This window comes from Watersipora subatra, chromosome 8 (genome assembly GCF_963576615.1).
Source record: "Watersipora subatra chromosome 8, tzWatSuba1.1, whole genome shotgun sequence".
Taxonomy (NCBI): domain Eukaryota; kingdom Metazoa; phylum Bryozoa; class Gymnolaemata; order Cheilostomatida; family Watersiporidae; genus Watersipora; species Watersipora subatra.
This window is the reverse complement of record NC_088715.1, coordinates 36,942,179-36,961,437: the sequence shown is the minus strand read 5'-3', so window position 1 is coordinate 36,961,437 and position 19,259 is coordinate 36,942,179. Positions and strand designations below refer to the sequence as shown.

General features: G+C 37.6%; 1 protein-coding gene across 1 annotated transcript in view; it reads right to left on the bottom strand.

The window, feature by feature from the left end:
* Positions 1 to 344: 344 nt before the first annotated feature.
* LOC137401579 (centrosomal protein of 295 kDa-like) overlaps positions 345 to 19,259 on the bottom strand; it is a 77,115-nt gene continuing 58,200 nt past the window's right edge. Inside the window, exons 20-28 of the mRNA XM_068088006.1 lie at positions 18,608 to 18,747; positions 18,349 to 18,455; positions 17,742 to 18,047; positions 17,241 to 17,627; positions 10,382 to 10,456; positions 8,699 to 8,850; positions 3,343 to 3,511; positions 1,033 to 1,150; positions 345 to 847 (exon numbers count right to left, since the gene is read on the bottom strand). Coding sequence (XP_067944107.1) covers positions 718 to 847; positions 1,033 to 1,150; positions 3,343 to 3,511; positions 8,699 to 8,850; positions 10,382 to 10,456; positions 17,241 to 17,627; positions 17,742 to 18,047; positions 18,349 to 18,455; positions 18,608 to 18,747 — 1,584 coding nt within the window. The 3' untranslated portion in view covers positions 345 to 717. The remainder of the gene's footprint in view (positions 848 to 1,032; positions 1,151 to 3,342; positions 3,512 to 8,698; positions 8,851 to 10,381; positions 10,457 to 17,240; positions 17,628 to 17,741; positions 18,048 to 18,348; positions 18,456 to 18,607; positions 18,748 to 19,259) is intronic.

The window sequence follows — 19,259 nt, the reverse complement described above, 5'->3', positions numbered from 1 at the left end:
ACCTTCGCCAGTCACTAGCATCATTATCGTCATTGATAAATAAGCGGTAAGAGCACACATCAACGAATATGAAAATTGTGACGTCACAATTTTCGAGACTATGCCAGTAAACTTTTTCGCGGTAGAGCTCTGGGGAAATCCTATAAACACCAACCAATGTCTGTCTTACCATGGCAAACAATAGCTCATTCGAAAGCCAAGACTCTGATGTATTGAAATATACAATAAAAAAATTATGTAATTTATGTGCTTTAATGTTATTAAATAAAATTATCAAAAAATGCTATTTACATTATACTCCGGTAGTTCATTCGGTGTTGTACTTGAGGATGTTACAGTTGGTGAAGAATTGTGTAAAATAGCCTACAAATGCCAAAATGAGACAAATACTCTTAGGGCCCAAAACAGACTTGAGTGTTATTCAGTAAAATGAATATATATAGTTTCCATGCATTTTTTACTCGAAACAAAGAATTTTTTTCAATCACTCAAACTAAATAGCAGACTAAATGTAATAAATATTTGACAACTACACATTGCATCAGCCACAGTGCGTAAGGTTAAAGGAAAAAAACTTTCACAACATCAATATGGTATAAAAGATAGGAAAAAACAAAAACAGGACGGAGCGAGGAGAGAAAGTCAAGATGTCACACACAGAAAGGAACAAGGAGACATATGAGTCACGACTGGACTGACCAATAAAAGCACACATATTCACAATCTTTTGGCACGAGCTTGCAGCTTGTTACTGTATTCTTTCCTCCGCGTCTGAGAATCAACTCTACGTTCTTCTCTTGCCTTGTATGCCTTCTTATCTTTTACCTCTTCGAGTTGGCTATAGAGTCTACAAACCAAACCAATGAGGTGAACATAAATATCTTATTCGGGCATCACTACAATAACCCCTACTGCACCTGCGCATCACTAGAATAACAGGTATGGTACCAGCTCATACCTAGAATAACAGTTATGGTACCAGCTCATCCCTAGAGTGTCAGCAATGAATCTATCATAACCAAGTATGCAGACCTCTTCGTACGATCCATCATTTCTCTCTTTTGTCTTTTTCTGATTACTGAGTCCGTACATGAAACCGTAGCCTTTGGCCTCCCATCTGTTGGAGATGTAGTCATGCCATCATTACTGGCTACAAACAGAAAGGCTTGTAAAGTCTCACATTCCAACCTGGAAGAGCAACAGACAGACAAACAATCCTACGTAACAATTCTGGACAGCGCACCTCAAGAATACAATTAACCTGATATATGATTTTTCCACCTTACGAAGTGGAACATGATGATTTATTTCAGCTCAACACATGAATCTTATTGCACCATACGAATTCAACAAAATATTCGCCCGAATTCAAATTTGGTAGTCGTTGGGCTCATTAAATACATCAAAATAGCAAAGACACCGAAATGCTGTTCGCGGCAAGCATTTTCACAATGTTTGAAAGAGACATGATAACTGATTTCTTTCAGTTCAGCATTTCTCGAGTAAAATGGTAATATTTTCCCTTTAAAACTAGTAGCAAAGTTAGAGTTGTGATATCTTCAAACGGATCAGTGGTCAGACAACTTCTCTTAATTTGCTAACAAAAATCCGCTTTCGTTACGTATCAAACAGAACATTTTCGAGAACAGCATCACTCGGGCTTTTTTGGCAAAACGGGTTGGCTAAAAGTTATTGTAAAAACGAAGACAGAAACTGGTAGGTAAGAAAAATTTAGCGTTAAAAATACATACTAAAACTTAGCTTTAAGTCTGCGTGTTTAGAAAGCTAAACTTATTTGAGGTGAATTAAAGTTGATGTTATACGTACATCTGTCTTGAAGGTAAGAACTCCCTACGATACGCAGTACTGCACATAGCACAATGTATTGTTAAATAATCATAATTACCATAACCAATAAATTGACTAAATAAGTTATACTATAGTTAGTGTGAGTAACGATAGTTACTGTAGGTAACGATAGTTACTGTAGGTAACTATAGTTACTGTAGGTAACTATAGTTACTGTAGGTAACTATATTTACTGTAGGTAACTATAATTACTGTAGGTAACTATAATTACTGTAGGTAACTATAGTTACTGTAGGTAACTATAGTTACTGTAGGTAACTATAGTTACTGTAGGTAACTATAATTACTGTAGGTAACTATAGTTACTGTAGGTAACTATAGTTACTGTAGGTAACTATAGTTACCTACAGTAATTATAGTTACCTACAGTAATTATAGTTACCTACAGTAATTATAGTTACCTACAGTAATTATAGTTACCTACAGTAATTATAGTTACCTACAGTAATTATAGTTACCTACAGTAACTATAATTACTAAGGTTGACATACTCTTTCTTACTAATTTTTAATACGTACTTGTATAAAATTTTGATGATTTTTACCATTCAATGTTTGCATTATATAATTACTGTAGTTTCTGTACCCGTCCATACGGTTTTTTCACCATATAATGCCAATATCATGCCAATTGATAAAAATCGCACCTTGAGGCTGTACTGTACATGTAAAACAATTACACTTATCGCGCCATAAAATCACGAGAATATAAATTCTAGGGGTGACTTTAGCTTAGGTGATGCACTCTTATATGACAAACTAGTAGTAGTACTACAGACATCTATGAATACGTGTGAGTGTGACAGCCTGCACAATAACCATTACTGTCTAGTACTACAGACATCTATGAATACGTGTGGGTATGACAGACTGCACAATAACCATTACTGTCTAGTACTACAGAAATCTATGAATATGTGTGAGTGTAACAGCCTGCGCAATAAACATTACTGTCTAGTACTACAGACATCTATGAATACGTGTGAGTGTGACAGACTGCACAATAACCATTACTGTCCAGTACTACAGACATCTATGAATACGTGTGAGTGTGACAGACTGCACAATAACCATTACTGTCCAGTACTACAGACATCTATGAATACGTGTGAGTGTAACAGCCTGCACAATAACCATTACTGTCTAGTACTACAGACATCTATGAATACGTGTGAGTGTAACAGCCTGCACAATAACCATTACTGTCCAGTACTACAGACATCTATGAATACGTGTGAGTGTGACAGATTGCACAATAACCATTACTGTCTAGTACTACAGACATGTATGAATACGAGTTAATGTATAACATTTAATAGCTGCAGTTGTTAACAATTCTGAAGAAATATCGGCATTGGAAACTAAAGCTTTTCATCATCCATGTAATACAGTTGATAGAGTCAGAGGTGTATCACTGAAGACATAAATCGAAGCAACCCTGCGTATGACTCTAAATCACACTATCGCAGACTACCTGATTGTTCAACATCGCTCCAGTGAAACTTTGCTCTACCAGTTTCTGATTGGCCATGGCTTGCGGTATGGCACCAATCGGCTTCCACCTCCTCGTCCACCAGAGTTGCGTCAGCTACTGTGCTAGCAAATGTGATCTCCTGCTCGTCGAGAACCCCTGACACATTTACCTGCAGATATAAATTTCAACCTTTACAGTTCATATTTTATACCTACCAATCTTGCTACTGCGCCGATGTTGAACAGTCCTGGCAAGAACACAATGAAAATCATACGATGCCATCCTCTGATCTCGCTGCTAGGTCACCAGTGAAATGAACAGCAAGTGCAGCATTCATCTTTTATCAGCATCTCACTCTGAACTAACTGTCATTCTGTACTATCATCACTCTTAACTAACTGTCATTCTGTACTATCATCACTCTTAACTAACTGTCAGTCTGTACTATCATCACTTTGAACTGTCATTTTGTACTATCATAACTCTGAACTAACTGTAATTCTGCACTATCATCACTCTTAACTAACTGTCATTCTGTACTATCATCACTCTGAACTAACTGTAATTCTGTACTATCATCACTTTGAACTAACTGTCATTCTGTACTACCATCACTCTGAACTAACTGTCATTCTGTACTACCATCACTCTGAACTAACTGTCATTCTGTACTATCATCACTCTTAACTAACTGTCAGTCTGTACTATCATCACTTTGAGCTAACTGTCATTCTGTACTATCATAACTCTGAACTAACTGTCATTTTGTACTATCATAACTCTGAACTAACTGTAATTCTGCACTATCATCACTCTTAACTAACTGTCATTCTGTACTATCATCACTCTGAACTAACTGTAATTCTGTACTATCATCACTTTGAACTAACTGTCATTCTGTACTACCATCACTCTGAACTAACTGTCATTCTGTACTACCATCACTCTGAACTAACTGTCATTCTGTACTACCATCACTCTGAACTAACTGTCATTATGTACTATCATCACTCAACTAACTGTAATTCTGCACTATCATCACTCTTAACTAACTTCCATTCTGTACTATCATCACTCTGAACTAACTGTCATTCTGTACTATCATAACTCTTAACTAACTGTAATTCTGTACTTTCATCACTCTGAACTAACTGTAATTCTGTACTACCATCACTCTGAACTAACTGTGATTCTGTACTACCATCACTCTGAACTAAGTCACTCATAAACTACCATCACTGTCACTAAATTGTCTTCTCATGGTCGAGAATGTCATATACCATATAAAGTGTATTATGTAATGTAATTATTATCTAATATTATTGCAATAATCAATGCTGAAATCAGAGTAAGCTGATAGCAAACATAATACAATACAGTTGGATAAAAGCCTTAAGTTTTTTCATTAGAATTTCATTGTACTTCCTCATCAGTCTGATTATCCTAAGAAATCTACTGTTCTATACAGCAAATCTTTGATTGCTTAGTCGACAAACTGCACTCGACCAATCCAGCCAATTGGTATAACAGCAAGACAACTATATTGACTGGTTTCTTGGTGCCAGTTGACCAAAGGCCCCTTTAGCGCCCTACTTTAAAGATGTGATTGCACCATTGAAGTCGATCAAATGAAATCAAGACCAATATAAGGCTAAAACGTCAGCTACCATTTGATGTCATTTTTGTTTTTGTAGATTAACCCTGCTCAGAGATATAAGCGTGTGAATGAAATCATTTTTTGAAATGTTCAGATTCGAGCGAGTGCTTTATTCGTGAAGTATACAGTGAGTGTATATGAAGAGGCTGTGAGTGATAAATATACGATTTCTTCTTTAGTCAATCATCAGCCCGACATTTTTATATAGGTCATAATAAATATTATCGCTAGTAAAACACGTTGTCTGTGATCTCAAAGATTCTCTTATTAGGGAATTTACTGATTCAAAGCGCTTTATTGACGAATTACAGAATTTAAAAATGGCTTCGAGTTCGAGCGAATGCGACTCAGTTTTCTGGGCATCAGAAAACTAGCATCTACAGAGGAAATCATGCAGTACAGATCATAGGTATTTTAGACATACCCAGAAGGACTTATAAGACAGATTCTGAGTTTACTGCAGTAGAGTAATTTACCCTATCATATAAGCTGAAACTACATGTAGCCTATATGAGTGGACACGACTTGGATGAAAAATTTTAATAAAAAATTTTGGGCTTGTAAAATTAATAATGATATAATGTTGAAAATAATGCAAAGCATGATTTGCAGCAAATATTGAATACATCATAGCCCCTTTGCGAAAATCTTGTCTGATAGATGGATTTATGAAGTGTAATCAGAGCTGCATTGACAAGTACTTTTGCATAGCTCGACTCAATTCCAACGAACAAAATGTTAAGAGCTACGCAACAAATTGTATGCTCCACACTACAAAGTGAAAACAGGTGAGTCCAAGCCACAAGCAGCCAATCAGGTGCAAGAATGGCTTTATTAACCCTTTGCCAGAATCGGTGGATTAATTGGTTAGCTTTCACTATTTTGGTCAACTCATAAAACCATTTGTTTAGTACTTGAATTAACTAATCAAATGTGACCAGTAAAATTTTTTCTACAAGTTGATACTAATAATGACTAGATAAAGTTGACTATACATGACTTTTCTAGAGATGCAGTTTGTTTCACCATATATTCGAACATGTACTTTTCAAATATGCGGCTCACTTATTTTATTTAGTAATTAGTTTCCGGTGTGGGTAATAACTAAAAACTTCGCTGATACAAAGGCGGCGATGAAATAAGTTAACTCGACGACCCAATTACCGTAGACTAGCAGAATCGTAGTCAGTACTCAGATGTTTACACAACATTTAGAGGAAACTAAAACTTGACAAATTTTTAAGTATCCTTATTTGAAGCATTTGAGACATTTATAATTTAATGTATCTGTAGCTGGATTAAAAATTTTATCCTAGCAATCATGAGCAAATACAAAATAGAATATATGCCAATGGGGCCGCGTGACTGTCTCACTATATACATCATTTTGGGCAAGTCTGGGCACATTTTTTTTTCTGAGCATATTTACTACAATAAATGTTTCTCAATTTTAATCGTTAAATATCTTGACAGTGCGATCGCCTAAAACAACAAATAACATCTCAACTGATAGAAAAACATCGATACTTTCTGTTAAAATCAACTAAAATTTGGCGCAATCATATCTTTAACAGCATAGAGCACAAAGAGGCATAGAGCTTTTTAAGTGAATAATACATATATATAATTAGATTTTGCCAGTACTAACAAATCCACGCTGTAGTATTTTGTTGAACAGTAAGCTAACCTGATTATTGGTCACAGGTCCACAAAATACCCTCTCAAACGTTTACAACTATTAAACAGTAGTTGTAGTTGCAAGATACAAAATCTCTCAAAGCCATTAAATCTATTAAAATACGTAGTGTATAATAACACTTGATATGTACTCCATTGTATTACAGCTAAACTTATTCAAGTCATAGTAAAAAGCAACATTCAAGTTTTTGGTCAGTTTCATCAAGTCTAATGGTATGTTTTAGCTGTAAGTTAATGTAGAGATTTAGTTGGATGTTAAATGGTCCATGAGCACATTTGTGGTTACTCTGGTATGAACATGACGCTGTCTGATGTATATTTGTAGTTGCTCTGATATGAACATGACGCTGTCTGATGTATATTTGTGGTTGCTCTGATATGAACATGACGCTGTCTGATGTATATTTATGGTTGCTCTGATATGAACATGACGCTGTCTGATGTATATTTGTGGTTACTCTGATATGAACATGACACTATCTGATGTATATTTGTGGCTACTCTGATATAAACATGACAGTCTGATGTATATTTGTGGTTACTCTGATATGAACATGACGCTGTCTGATGTATATTTGTGGCTACTCTGATATAAACATGACACTGTCTGATGTATATTTGTGGTTACTCTGATATAAACATGACACTACCTAATGTATAATTATGGTTACTCTGATATAAACATGACACTATCTGATGTATATTTGTGGCTACTCTGATATAAACATGACACTGTCTGATGTATATTTGTGGTTACTCTGATATAAACATGACACTACCTAATGTATAATTATGGTTACTCTGATATAAACATGACACTACCTGATGTATAATTATGGTTACTCTGATATAAACATGACACTACCTGATGTATAATTATGGTTACTCTGATATAAACATGACACTACCTGAAGTATAATTGTGGTTGCTTCGGTATAAACATGACACTACCTGATGTATATTTGTGGCTACTCTGATATAAACATGACACTAGCCGATGTATGTTTGTGGTTGCTCTGATATGAACATGACGCTGTCTGATGTATATTTGTGGTTACTCTGATATAAACATGACACTATCTGATGTATATTTGTGGCTACTCTGATATAAACATGACACTGTCTGATGTATATTTGTGGTTGCTCTGATATGAACATGACGCTGTCTGATGTATATTTGTGGTTACTCTGATATAAACATGACGCTATCTGATGTATATTTGTGGCTACTCTGATATAAACATGACACTGTCTGATGTATATTTGTGGTTACTCTGATATAAACATGACATTACCTGATGTATAATTATGGTTACTCTGATATAAACATGACACTACCTGATGTATAATTATGGTTACTCTGATATAAACATGACACTACCTAAAGTATAATTGTGGTTGCTTCGGTATAAACATGACACTACCTGATGTATATTTGTGGTTACTCTGATATAAACATGACACTATCTGATGTATATTTGTGGCTACTCTGATATAAAAATGTCACTATCTGATGTATATTTGTGGTTACTCTGATATAAACATGACACTATCTGATGTATATTTGTGGTTACTCTGATATAAACATGACCCTACCTGATGTATAATTGTGGTAACTCTGATATAAACATGACACTATCTGATGTATATTTGTGGTTACTCTCATATAAACATGACCCTACCTGATGTATAATTGTGGTAACTCTGATATAAACATGACACTACCTGATGTATATATGTAGTTGCTCTGATATAAACATGACACTATCGGATGTATAATTGTGGTTGCTTCGGTATAAACATGACACTACCTGACGTATATTTGTCGGAATCTACACAATCATTATTACTACTACTATAACTATTACACTTGCAATTAGTAGAAATAAGGCATGGCAGGCTATTACGGCATCACTAAGCACATAGAAAGTACGCAATGACAACCAATAACAGCCAAGTGATAACCAATACAGACAAACTCTAACAAAGAAGGATGCTGACCTGCATTGGGCTGTCTTTCTGCGGAGTGCTACTTATTAGACGGGAGGTCAGAGCTTTCATGGGTGTTGAAGACTGGACAGTAGTAGCCTGAGTTCCAAATGTATCTTCCACAAGTTCACTTCTAGGAAGCCTCATAGCTCTATCATCAGTTTCTAAAAATACACACCAACTCTGTTGAGGCTGCAATTGCTAAATGTCCGTCCAACTCTATTTTATCCTTCCTCAGCTATGAAACAATCAAAATGTACCATAACATTTTCCAAATGTTCTCACAATTTGTCATCACGGTGCAGCAACTTCCAGGCCTGACTTCAAAATTAATTTTACGAAGGGCTCATTGCATTGATCTCAACATTTGGCTTAGTAAGGAGGAATATCAATCCTCATAAATGCATCAGTTGGCAATGACTAAACCAGCTGCCCTATTAACAATACGACCAACTGCACTACTAACAATAATGCTAACTACACTACTAACAATATTGTCAACTACACTGCTAACAATATTGTAAACTGCTCTACTGACAATACAACCAACTGCACTACTAACAATACTACTAACTGCATTACTAACAATAATGCTAACTGCACTACTGACAATACAACCAACTGCACTACTAACAATACTACCAACTGCACTACTAACAATAATGCTAACTGCACTACTAACAATACTACCAACTGCACTACTAACAATACTACCAACTGCACTACTAACAATAATGCTAACTGCACCACTGACAATATTGTCAACTGCACTACTGACAATACAACCAACTGCACTACTAACAATACTACCAACTGCACTACTAACGATACAACCAACTGCACTACTAACAATAATGCTAACTGCACTACTAACAATACAACCAACTGCACTACTAACAATACTACCAACTGCCCTACTAACAATAATGCTAACTGCACTACTAACAATACTACCAACTGCACTACTAACAATAATACCAACTGCACTACTAACAATAATGCTAACTGCACCACTGACAAGATTGTCAACTGCACTACTGACAATACAACCAACTGCACTACTAACAATACTACCAACTGCATTACTAACAATAATGCTAACTGCACTACTGACAATACAACCAACTGCACTACTGACAATACAACCAACTGCACTACTAACGATACAACCAACTGCACTACTAACAATACTACCAACTGCACTACTAACAATAATGCTAACTGCACTACTGACAATACAACCAACTGCACTACTGACAATACAACCAACTGCACTACTAACAATACAACCAACTGCATTACTAACAATACAACCAACTGTCTACTGACAATACAACCAACTGCACTATTATCAATACAACCAACTGCAATACTAACAATACTACCAACTGAACTACTAACAATAATGCCAGCTGCACTACTAACAATAATGCCAGCTGCACTACCAACAGAATTGTCAAGCAACTTTAATATCATATCCAATATTAACCTTTCTGAAGCATTCCAGCGTTTTGAAGGAGTACGAAGAAGATTCTGCAATGTTGTTTTTTATTTGCTATCTGTACTGTTATTTGAACTGCGTTGCTACTCGGCGCAGCGAAGCATATGAGCACTGCTGCTTGACAAAGATACATTTGAGAAGTATCACGTCATCATTTACTATAACAAAGCCTGTAGCAAAAATGAGAGAATCACCTGGTGAAGACGTTGATGTGAATACAGACTCATCTTCCCCAGCAGTCAGAGTTCTGAAATGTGTTGCTGTAGACCCTGAGAAAAGAAGAACATAACCGTCGAGAATGAGTGAGTAAAGGGTGCAACTGTAGAGAATGAGCGAGTAAAGGGTGCAACTGTAGAGAATGAGTGAGCAAAGGGTGCAACTGTAGAGAATGAGCGAGTAAAGGGTGCAACTGTAGAGAATGAGTGAGCAAAGGGTGCAACTGTAGAGAATGAGTGAGTGAAGGGTGCAACTGTAGAGAATGAGCGAGTAAAGGGTGCAACTGTAGAGAATGAGCGAGCAAAGGGTGCAACTGTAGAGAGTGAGCGAGCAAAGGGTGCAACTGTAGAGAGTGAGCGAGTAAAGGGTGTAACTGTAGAGAATGAGCGAGCAAAGAGTGCAACTGTAGAGAATGAGTAAATATAAGATGTAACTTTATGTACGTTATTTCTGTAGTGTCCTATAGATTTTAAGGTGTATATACTTTAAAATACACTTAACTATTGACTATGAAATGAAAAAACACGCACACCGCTGACCAGCAGGCCTTGCACGTGAACAACTAACTAGTATGCGCCCTACTACTAAACTAAAGTAGGTTACAATGTCCCTGTTATACGATTTTACACCTAACGATGTCACACATGATATTTTTCGCCCTCACCATAGAACATTTTTTTCACCATATGATATCAAAAACTTTTTTGATATATATATTTACAGAATAAGTCAAAATAACGAAGATGATGATATGCTATTCGCTGAAATCCCTCTCAACTATCTCAGTTCAGCGTTATTCGTTATAAGTTGTTGTAAAAACATAATCGGGAACAGATGAGAGATAAAACTTTAGATGATGATAAAGCTGAATTTTAGTAAAATTAATACTAAAACTTAGCTTTAAGCGTGTTTAGTACTTACTGCACATAGTAAATTGTAGTGCGTGTTTAGTAAGCTAAACTTATTTAAGACAAATTCAACGTTTCTGTTATATGTCCGTCTCAAAAGTAGGTACCCTAGGACACTTATATTTCGCTAGTATTTAGTTTCGTGAGTAGCACACAGAGTAAAATTTCGCTGCAACTTAATTTCGCAGCTCTGATGAGTGCGAAAATATAGTGATGTGAAAATAAATACAGTGGAACAAACAAATTAGATTCCTCAGGTCCGGTCCTCTAGGAAAATTTTTTTTTATATTTGCGACTAGTTTGTATTTGTAACCCGCAGGTATAAATGTATGGCAGAAATCGATAATTCAACGTGATCGCTTGCTGCCATTTGTTTCTTGGACTATCAATGACGTCTCGGTCCTTTCCGTCGTGACCGATATGGTACCAATATTAGATCTCAAGTATTTATAGCAAGCGATGGCCATGGCACGTTTTGAGTTCACAATATTTCAAATTAAACAAAAATCAAATACAGTACATGTCTCATAAAAAAGAAAATAGATAACAACCAACATCACAACCAGAATTGTATAACATGGTTGGACCTGGTGAGGGTTGTTATCGTTTTTGGTTGGCAGTAAAATTCATCACTACAATAAGTATTATTTAATTGTATGACTTCACCTACCAGACTTTCATCCTCATCAGTTACAAATTCGGTGACTAAACTGATATCATCATCTTCTTCGTTTGCCTTGGCTTTTCCAAAAAAACTTATTATCTTAATTTGCTTTGCCATGCTGCTCATTCGGTGTATTAACGAATAAATATTGCTCATAAAAAAATAACGAATTTACTAGAAATTTCCCAATGAGCTCCATCACACACAAAATTATCTGCATTTCTAATATCACGATTTTGTTGTGGATATCAATGAACTACAGGGCCGTATTCCCTTGGACAGCTGGCCGGCTAAGACGCCCCAACTTTTTAGGAATTTCATAGTCCAACGGCTATAGAAAGGTTTTTATCGCTGTAGAATATCACTTTATTCGAAGCCATAGATACAAACATCAACTTTTAGTAGTTCTTAGGCGTCATTATTATCTTCATCAGCGGCAAAATATTCTTGTTAACGACTTTTATAAAGGTTTGCAAAATATCAAGTTTTAGCAAACATCTGCTTGCCCATATCCTACTTAATGAACTTGAAATAAAATCGGCAAAAATGATCTTTGTTAAAACGCTTAAAAGAAAAAAGATGTCTTCTTTCTGAGCTTTTTAACTGCATACAAGTTTTGCCTGTTTTAATTTTAAAACGTTTTGTCAGTCACATCAGCTAAAACAAAGCAAATCTCAAAAAATAGAAAAATGTTGATACTTGCCAATAAAATTCTTTAAAACTTCATGTGAGAGGCCCGGCTGAGGCCCTACATAAGAGAAACCTGTTGGGAGCTTACAGCACTCCCCCCCCCCTCCTTCTCCACACCCCAGATGTTCATAACTAGTCGTCTAACATTAGCCCCCCAACTTGCAACCAGTGAATACAGGCCTGTGTAGAACATAGCTATTTAATTTCGAATTTTCGCTAGTTCGTTATGATAGTTTAGTTTCGCGCATGAATTTTTCGCGTGATGATGACTCCGCGAAAACGCGAAAGTTAGATGCCGCGAATACTTAAGTGTCCTAGGGTAAGTACTCCCCACAGCATGTACTGCACATAGTACGCTGAAACGTTACATTTTCTTGCAGATTATAAGCACTAAATATACTAAAGTTACTGTAGATAGCTATAGTTACTAAGGTTAACATACTATTTTGTTACCAATTTGTAATATGTGCAGTACATAAAATTTTGATGTTTTTCAACACGGGTTGTTTCAATAGATAATTATTACACGTTTCCAGTACGATGCCAACACTGGAACAAAATAAAACCATACGGCAAAGGTCTGCTGTACAACTAAATGCTGCCAGGCGCCAGCATACAAATGATGACTCATAATGCCACCAGCATTAGACCTGCTAAAAGAAAGTAGCTACACGATGAAAAAAGATAGTACTCAAGGCATTAGTAATAACGGTGATATGATGTAAATACATATCAGTTTAGACTTAAAACAAAAAAAAGGCAAGATTGTAGTGAATGGGAGAATAGAGGGTGTGATTGTAGTGAATGGGAGAGTAGAGGGTGTGATTGTAGAGCCTGGGAGAATAGAGGGTGTGATTGTAGAGCCTGGGAGAATAGAGGGTGTGATTGTAGAGCCTGGGAGAGTAGAGGGTGTGATTGTAGAGCCTGGGAGAATAGAGGGTGTGATTGTAGAGCATGGGAGAATAGAGGGTGTGATTGTAGAGCCTGGGAGAATAGAGGGTGTGATTGCAGAGCCTGGGAGAATGGAGGGTGTGATTGTAGAGCCTGGGAGAATAGAGGGTGTGATTGTAGAGCCTGGGAGAATAGAGGGTGTGATTGTAGAGCCTGGGAGAATAGAGGGTGTGATTGTAGTGAATGGGAGAATAGAGGGTGTGATTGTAGTGAATGGGAGAATAGAGGGTGTGATTGTAGTGAATGGGAGAGTAGAGGGTGTGATTGTAGAGCCTGGGAGAATAGAGGGTGTGATTGTAGAGCCTGGGAGAATAGAGGGTGTGATTGTAGAGCCTGGGAGAGTAGAGGGTGTGATTGTAGAGCCTGGGAGAATAGAGGGTGTGATTGTAGAGCATGGGAGAATAGAGGGTGTGATTGTAGAGCCTGGGAGAATAGAGGGTGTGATTGTAGAGCCTGGGAGAATAGAGGGTGTGATTGTAGAGCCTGGGAGAATAGAGGGTGTGATTGTAGAGCCTGGGAGAATAGAGGGTGTGATTGCAGATCATGATTGAACGAAGGATTCATTGGAAAACAAAGCTACTTAATGAATACTAATCTCTGTTAGATTTACACCATACCTTACTGACCTGGTCAGCATGAGATCAAAGAAAAAGTAATTCATGTTTATTTAGCTGAACAAACTGAACAGAGCAATGTTGACAAGTAATATCTATAATTGAGCATAGAGCTAACAATGACCATATAGCTAACACTGACCATAGAGCTAACAGTGACCATAGAGCTAACACTGACCATAACACTAATAGTGACCATAGAGCTAACACTGAGCATAGAGCTAACACTGACCATAAAGCTAGCAGTGACCATAGAGCTAACAGTGTCCATAGAGCTAACAGTGACCATAGCGCTAACAGTGACTATAAAATTAACAGTGACTATAAAGCTAACACTGACCATAAAGCTAACAGTGACCATAGAGCTAACAGTGACCATAGTGCTAACTAGTGCTGGGCACGGGTAGTAATACTCGTTGAACTCGCGAGTTTATCTTCTCTCGAGTATCGGGTAATAGGGAATTCGGGTATTCCGGTCCTTCGGGTTCGGGTTTTGACTTTGGAGTTCGGGTTTTGGTAAACGGATCCATCGGGTAGTGTGAACAAAAACTCGGCCTATTGCACACTGCGCTCTTAGTCTGGGGCCACAGGGCATCTCTGTGTCATTTTTGCTAAGGAGGCACGACAATGGGATATAACCGAGTCTTTAATTTAATAGATAGAATAAAGCATCTCATACCTTATTTACCATACCTACCGGAGATATTGTAGTCAAGCAGTGATTACTTGTCATTAAAAGGTGAGTAGAAAATTAATATTTAAATCAAATTTTATTTGCGCAATTAGCCAAATCGGCTTCGTAAACAAATCTATGCCTTTTTTAATACGGTGCGTGTTTGCTTTCACCAATAACACATAGGTCCTTAGTCTGTTTCCGCTATCGCCTTGTTAGAAACTGCCATCAGCGTTGGTAGTAGCAGTGAAAATTTAATAACTCTGTTTAAATTGATTATCACAGCTAGCTATTATGGATTACATAACTCATTATAATCAAGTTTTACTAAGCCAACAAGCCTTACTAACGGAAAAAGCCGATAATGTAAAGTTTTTATGAGATTTGGAGCACCATCTACAAAAAATCAGAGAGGTCCATAGAACATGCTTAAGAATTAAGCTACCATAGACCCTATCTTCTGCCACCTGTTGACACGAAAATTACCTGTGGCCCCAGACTATCTTGACTGTTTAACAATCCGCCTGTTAACGCTGCGAGTACGAATGTCAGTCAATAAAAACTGAAAAATGATAAATAAATTGAAAATAAATATAATTGCTTTGTAAATTTGAAGATATATCTGTTTAGAAAATTTAAACATAAAATCCATATCAACAAACCCGATACCCGAAAAACCCGTAGGCAAAGAAATACCCGAGCCTAGCACTACTAGCTACCCGATACTCGAAAAACCCGAACAGAAAGGGACGGGTTTAAACCCGTTGACCAAGAAGTACTCGTGCCCAGCACTAGTGCTAACAGTGACTATAGAATTAACAGTGACTATAGAATTAATAGTGCCTATTATAAAGCTAACACTGACCATAGAGCTAACAATGACCATAGAGCTAACACTGATCATAGAGCAACAGTGACCATAGAGCTAACAGTGACCATAGAGCTAACAGTGACCATAGTGCTAACATTGACTATAGAATTAACAGTGACTATTATAAAGCTAACACTGACCATAGAGCTAACAATGACCATAGAGCTAACAGTGACCATACAGCTAAGTGACCATAAAGCTAACCCTGACCATAGAGCTAACTGACCATAGAGCTAACATTGATCATAGAGCTAACACTGATCATAGAACTAACACTGATCATTGAGCTAGCACTGATAGGTTAGCGATCAGAGATGCATTGCATTGTGCATATCTAGCGCAGCAGACTGGTCATCCAAAGTAAGCCGCTATGATCATGAGAAGCATGACAGGCCATCGCTAATTACAGGTAACTACAGCAAACACCCTTATAACGTAAATAATCCGTTCCGAGAGCGTCGACATTGTAGGAATGTATACATTATACGAACAGTAAAATACATGTAAATTGAATCAACCATTCCAAGATCTTCCCAAACTCTCTCCTTTGGCCGTGCGTAGAAGAAAAAATACTAATCATAACTTTTTAATTTAATGACTGTACATTAACTGTGGTATGATTGGTTTATCGACAACTTCTCTCTTTTTCATCTTACTTACACTCGCTTTAGGACTCATGACTGCAGTAATTTAACATGAATTTGAGATGAGTTTAATGTGAGTGCACCGCCTTCAATGTCAGTTTTAACTAACTTTTCCCTTTTTTCTAAACCTAATCTGCAATAACATTATAATACTATATTATATTCTCCATCTGTTATAACGATTAATAACATTATAATACTATATTATATTCTCCATCTGTAATAACGATGCGGATAAACTTGACTTGATTGTGAATGATCAGGATTTCTACACCGGAGGTCATAGCGGCGTATCCGGACTGCTAAAATCGAAATAAGAGCGACTGAAGTGTAAAAAATGTTTAAAATGGAGTAGCTTGCGTGACATTTTCTGTAATTCGTAAGTGCCATTTCTGTCTTTCACAAACATGAAACACTCGATAGAAATTTGCGAGTAAAAAAACTCGCTTGACTTGTGCATTTTGTCATTTTCCATCGTGCCGTTTCCATTGTGCGGATAACTTGCAAACTTGCCGACTGAGTTATGGAAAGTGATTGTGACAGTTTGCCTGGCTGGCTCTAACAGAAGTAGCAGTACAAGTCCTCAAGATAGACCCAACTTGTTAAGTGTGATGCTGCCCAGCCATGGGATAACACAACTTGCTAGGTGTGATGCTGCCAAGCCATGTGATAACATATTGGAACACTTGATTAGGTGTGATGCTGCCAAGCCATGTGATAACATATTGGAACGCTCGATTAGGTGTGATGCTGCCAAGCCATGTGATAACATATTGGAACACTCGATGCAGTGTACATATAAAGCTCCACAAGGTACAGTACCTGAAGAAGTTTCAGATGCGCCCCGAGCACCGAGCAGTCTTATGAGCGTCTCTTCCTGCAGTCCGGAACATAAGCTGGGATCCATAGCCTGATTCAATTCTTCTCCCTTTGTCAAGGAAGAGCTGCTCTCTGAACTCTGCGATAGTGTTGCATTCCTTGAGTTGGATCTAATGCTACATTCTGCTAAATTGATAGTTTGTAGAATCTGCTGAAGATGGTCAGCTCTCAAGGCAGTAGACTGAGCTTCCTCTACAGTCTTGGTAGGGGTGAATGGCGACAAATTAGGCTCAGAAGTTTCCTGCAGAGTGATGAGGGGGCTGTCACTGTTACTTTCACTTGTGAGCCCTTGCAGCGGTTCTTTAATATTCTCAGCTTGAGGGGACGTACCTGAAATGCCCGAAGTATGAGACTGCATACCTGTAGCCAACAGGCAATTTCCGTATAATAAAAAAGGGTAAATAAGAATGAATAGCCAGAAAAAGAGAGCTCAACTGCACCCACCTGTAGCTTCAACCTGGCTATGGCAAGCAGCAGACTGTCTCTTCTGCCCGCTAAACAGATTCGTGCTCTCTGAGTTGTCTTGTTCTATATTATCTGGCAATGGAATAGACTGCTCCATTAACTTCTTCTCGATACCCACCATTTGCTGGGTCAGTGTATCTCCAGTGTTGATTGATCCGATAGTGTCCGTGCTTGAAAGAAGTCTCCCATAAGTGGTGCTGCTGGAGTGGGATAGCTTCCCAGAAGCATCCTTGACAAATCCAACGACTTCGTTGCAAAAGAAAGCCATTCTCCCTGCGTCATCATCTGCAGTAATAGGAGAAACAAAATATTCCAATAAACGGCAACCATGAAATGAATGGGAACTACTAAAACCCTGAGGAGTGACATCACTAGTCAGTAAACTCTCTGTGAAGTGATATCACTAGTCAGTAAACTCTCTGTGAAGTGATATCACTAGTCAGTAAACTCTCTGTGAAGTGATACCACTAGTCAGTAAGTGATATCACTAGTCAGTACATTCTCTGTGAAGTGATACCACTACTTCTATGGGTTCCACTGATCTGGTGCTCAACTCATTAAGTGACGGTTGAAGACAAGCCAATACCTGTAGAACTCGAGTAATGATCTCCGGAGCTACGCCGCTCCAGGTCAGGTGAAGATTGGCTAACGGACTGACTGGAAAGCGTAGTCAGCATTTCCTTCTCCAGGAAGCTGCAAGGGATACACAATGAACGATAAATTATGGCAATTTCTTTAAAAACAGCAAGTGAGTACAGATGTAAAGAGAAGGCAGCATGCACAAACATCCACTATCCTATCACTTCTCTTGTGAGAATCACTCGCAGCAATATGGAACAACAAACCTCTCTCTCTCTACTCTCCTGGCCTCTAGCTGCTGCAGCAACTGGTTCAGCACATGAATTCTGTCAAAGTCTGTTGTTTGGCTTGATGCCTTCTCCTCGTTGGGTGTGCCAGATTGCTCAGATTCACCAGGAGGAGTTTTCTTCAAAGCGTAAGTCACAATAGATACCCATGCTTTTGAATAACGCTTGACACTCTCGCACAGGTGACACACAGGTGAATTGAAATGGTAGACAGATCTTACCAGAATGTAATGGCAAAAAAAGATGCTGAATTGAGTTTTAACGGTGAACACATAACAGACATCATTTTTTACTAACGAGAAGGATTCAGTTCAGTCAAGGTTGAGCATGAACGAGTCTGTAAAATTGACAGTGTTTGGGTTATCCTATGACTGCCTCAAATGCATGTACAGTAGACATGCATTTGAGGCAGTTATAAATCCAACATCGTAAATAATCTGATCTGAGAAGATTAAAGCTATAGAGACTTTACATGCTATAGAGACTTTACATGCTATAGAGACTTTACATGCTATAGAGACTTTACATGCTATAGAGACTTTACATGCTATAGAGACTTTACATGCTATAGAGACTTTACATGCTATAGAGACTTTACATGCTATAGAGACTTTACATGCTATAGAGACTT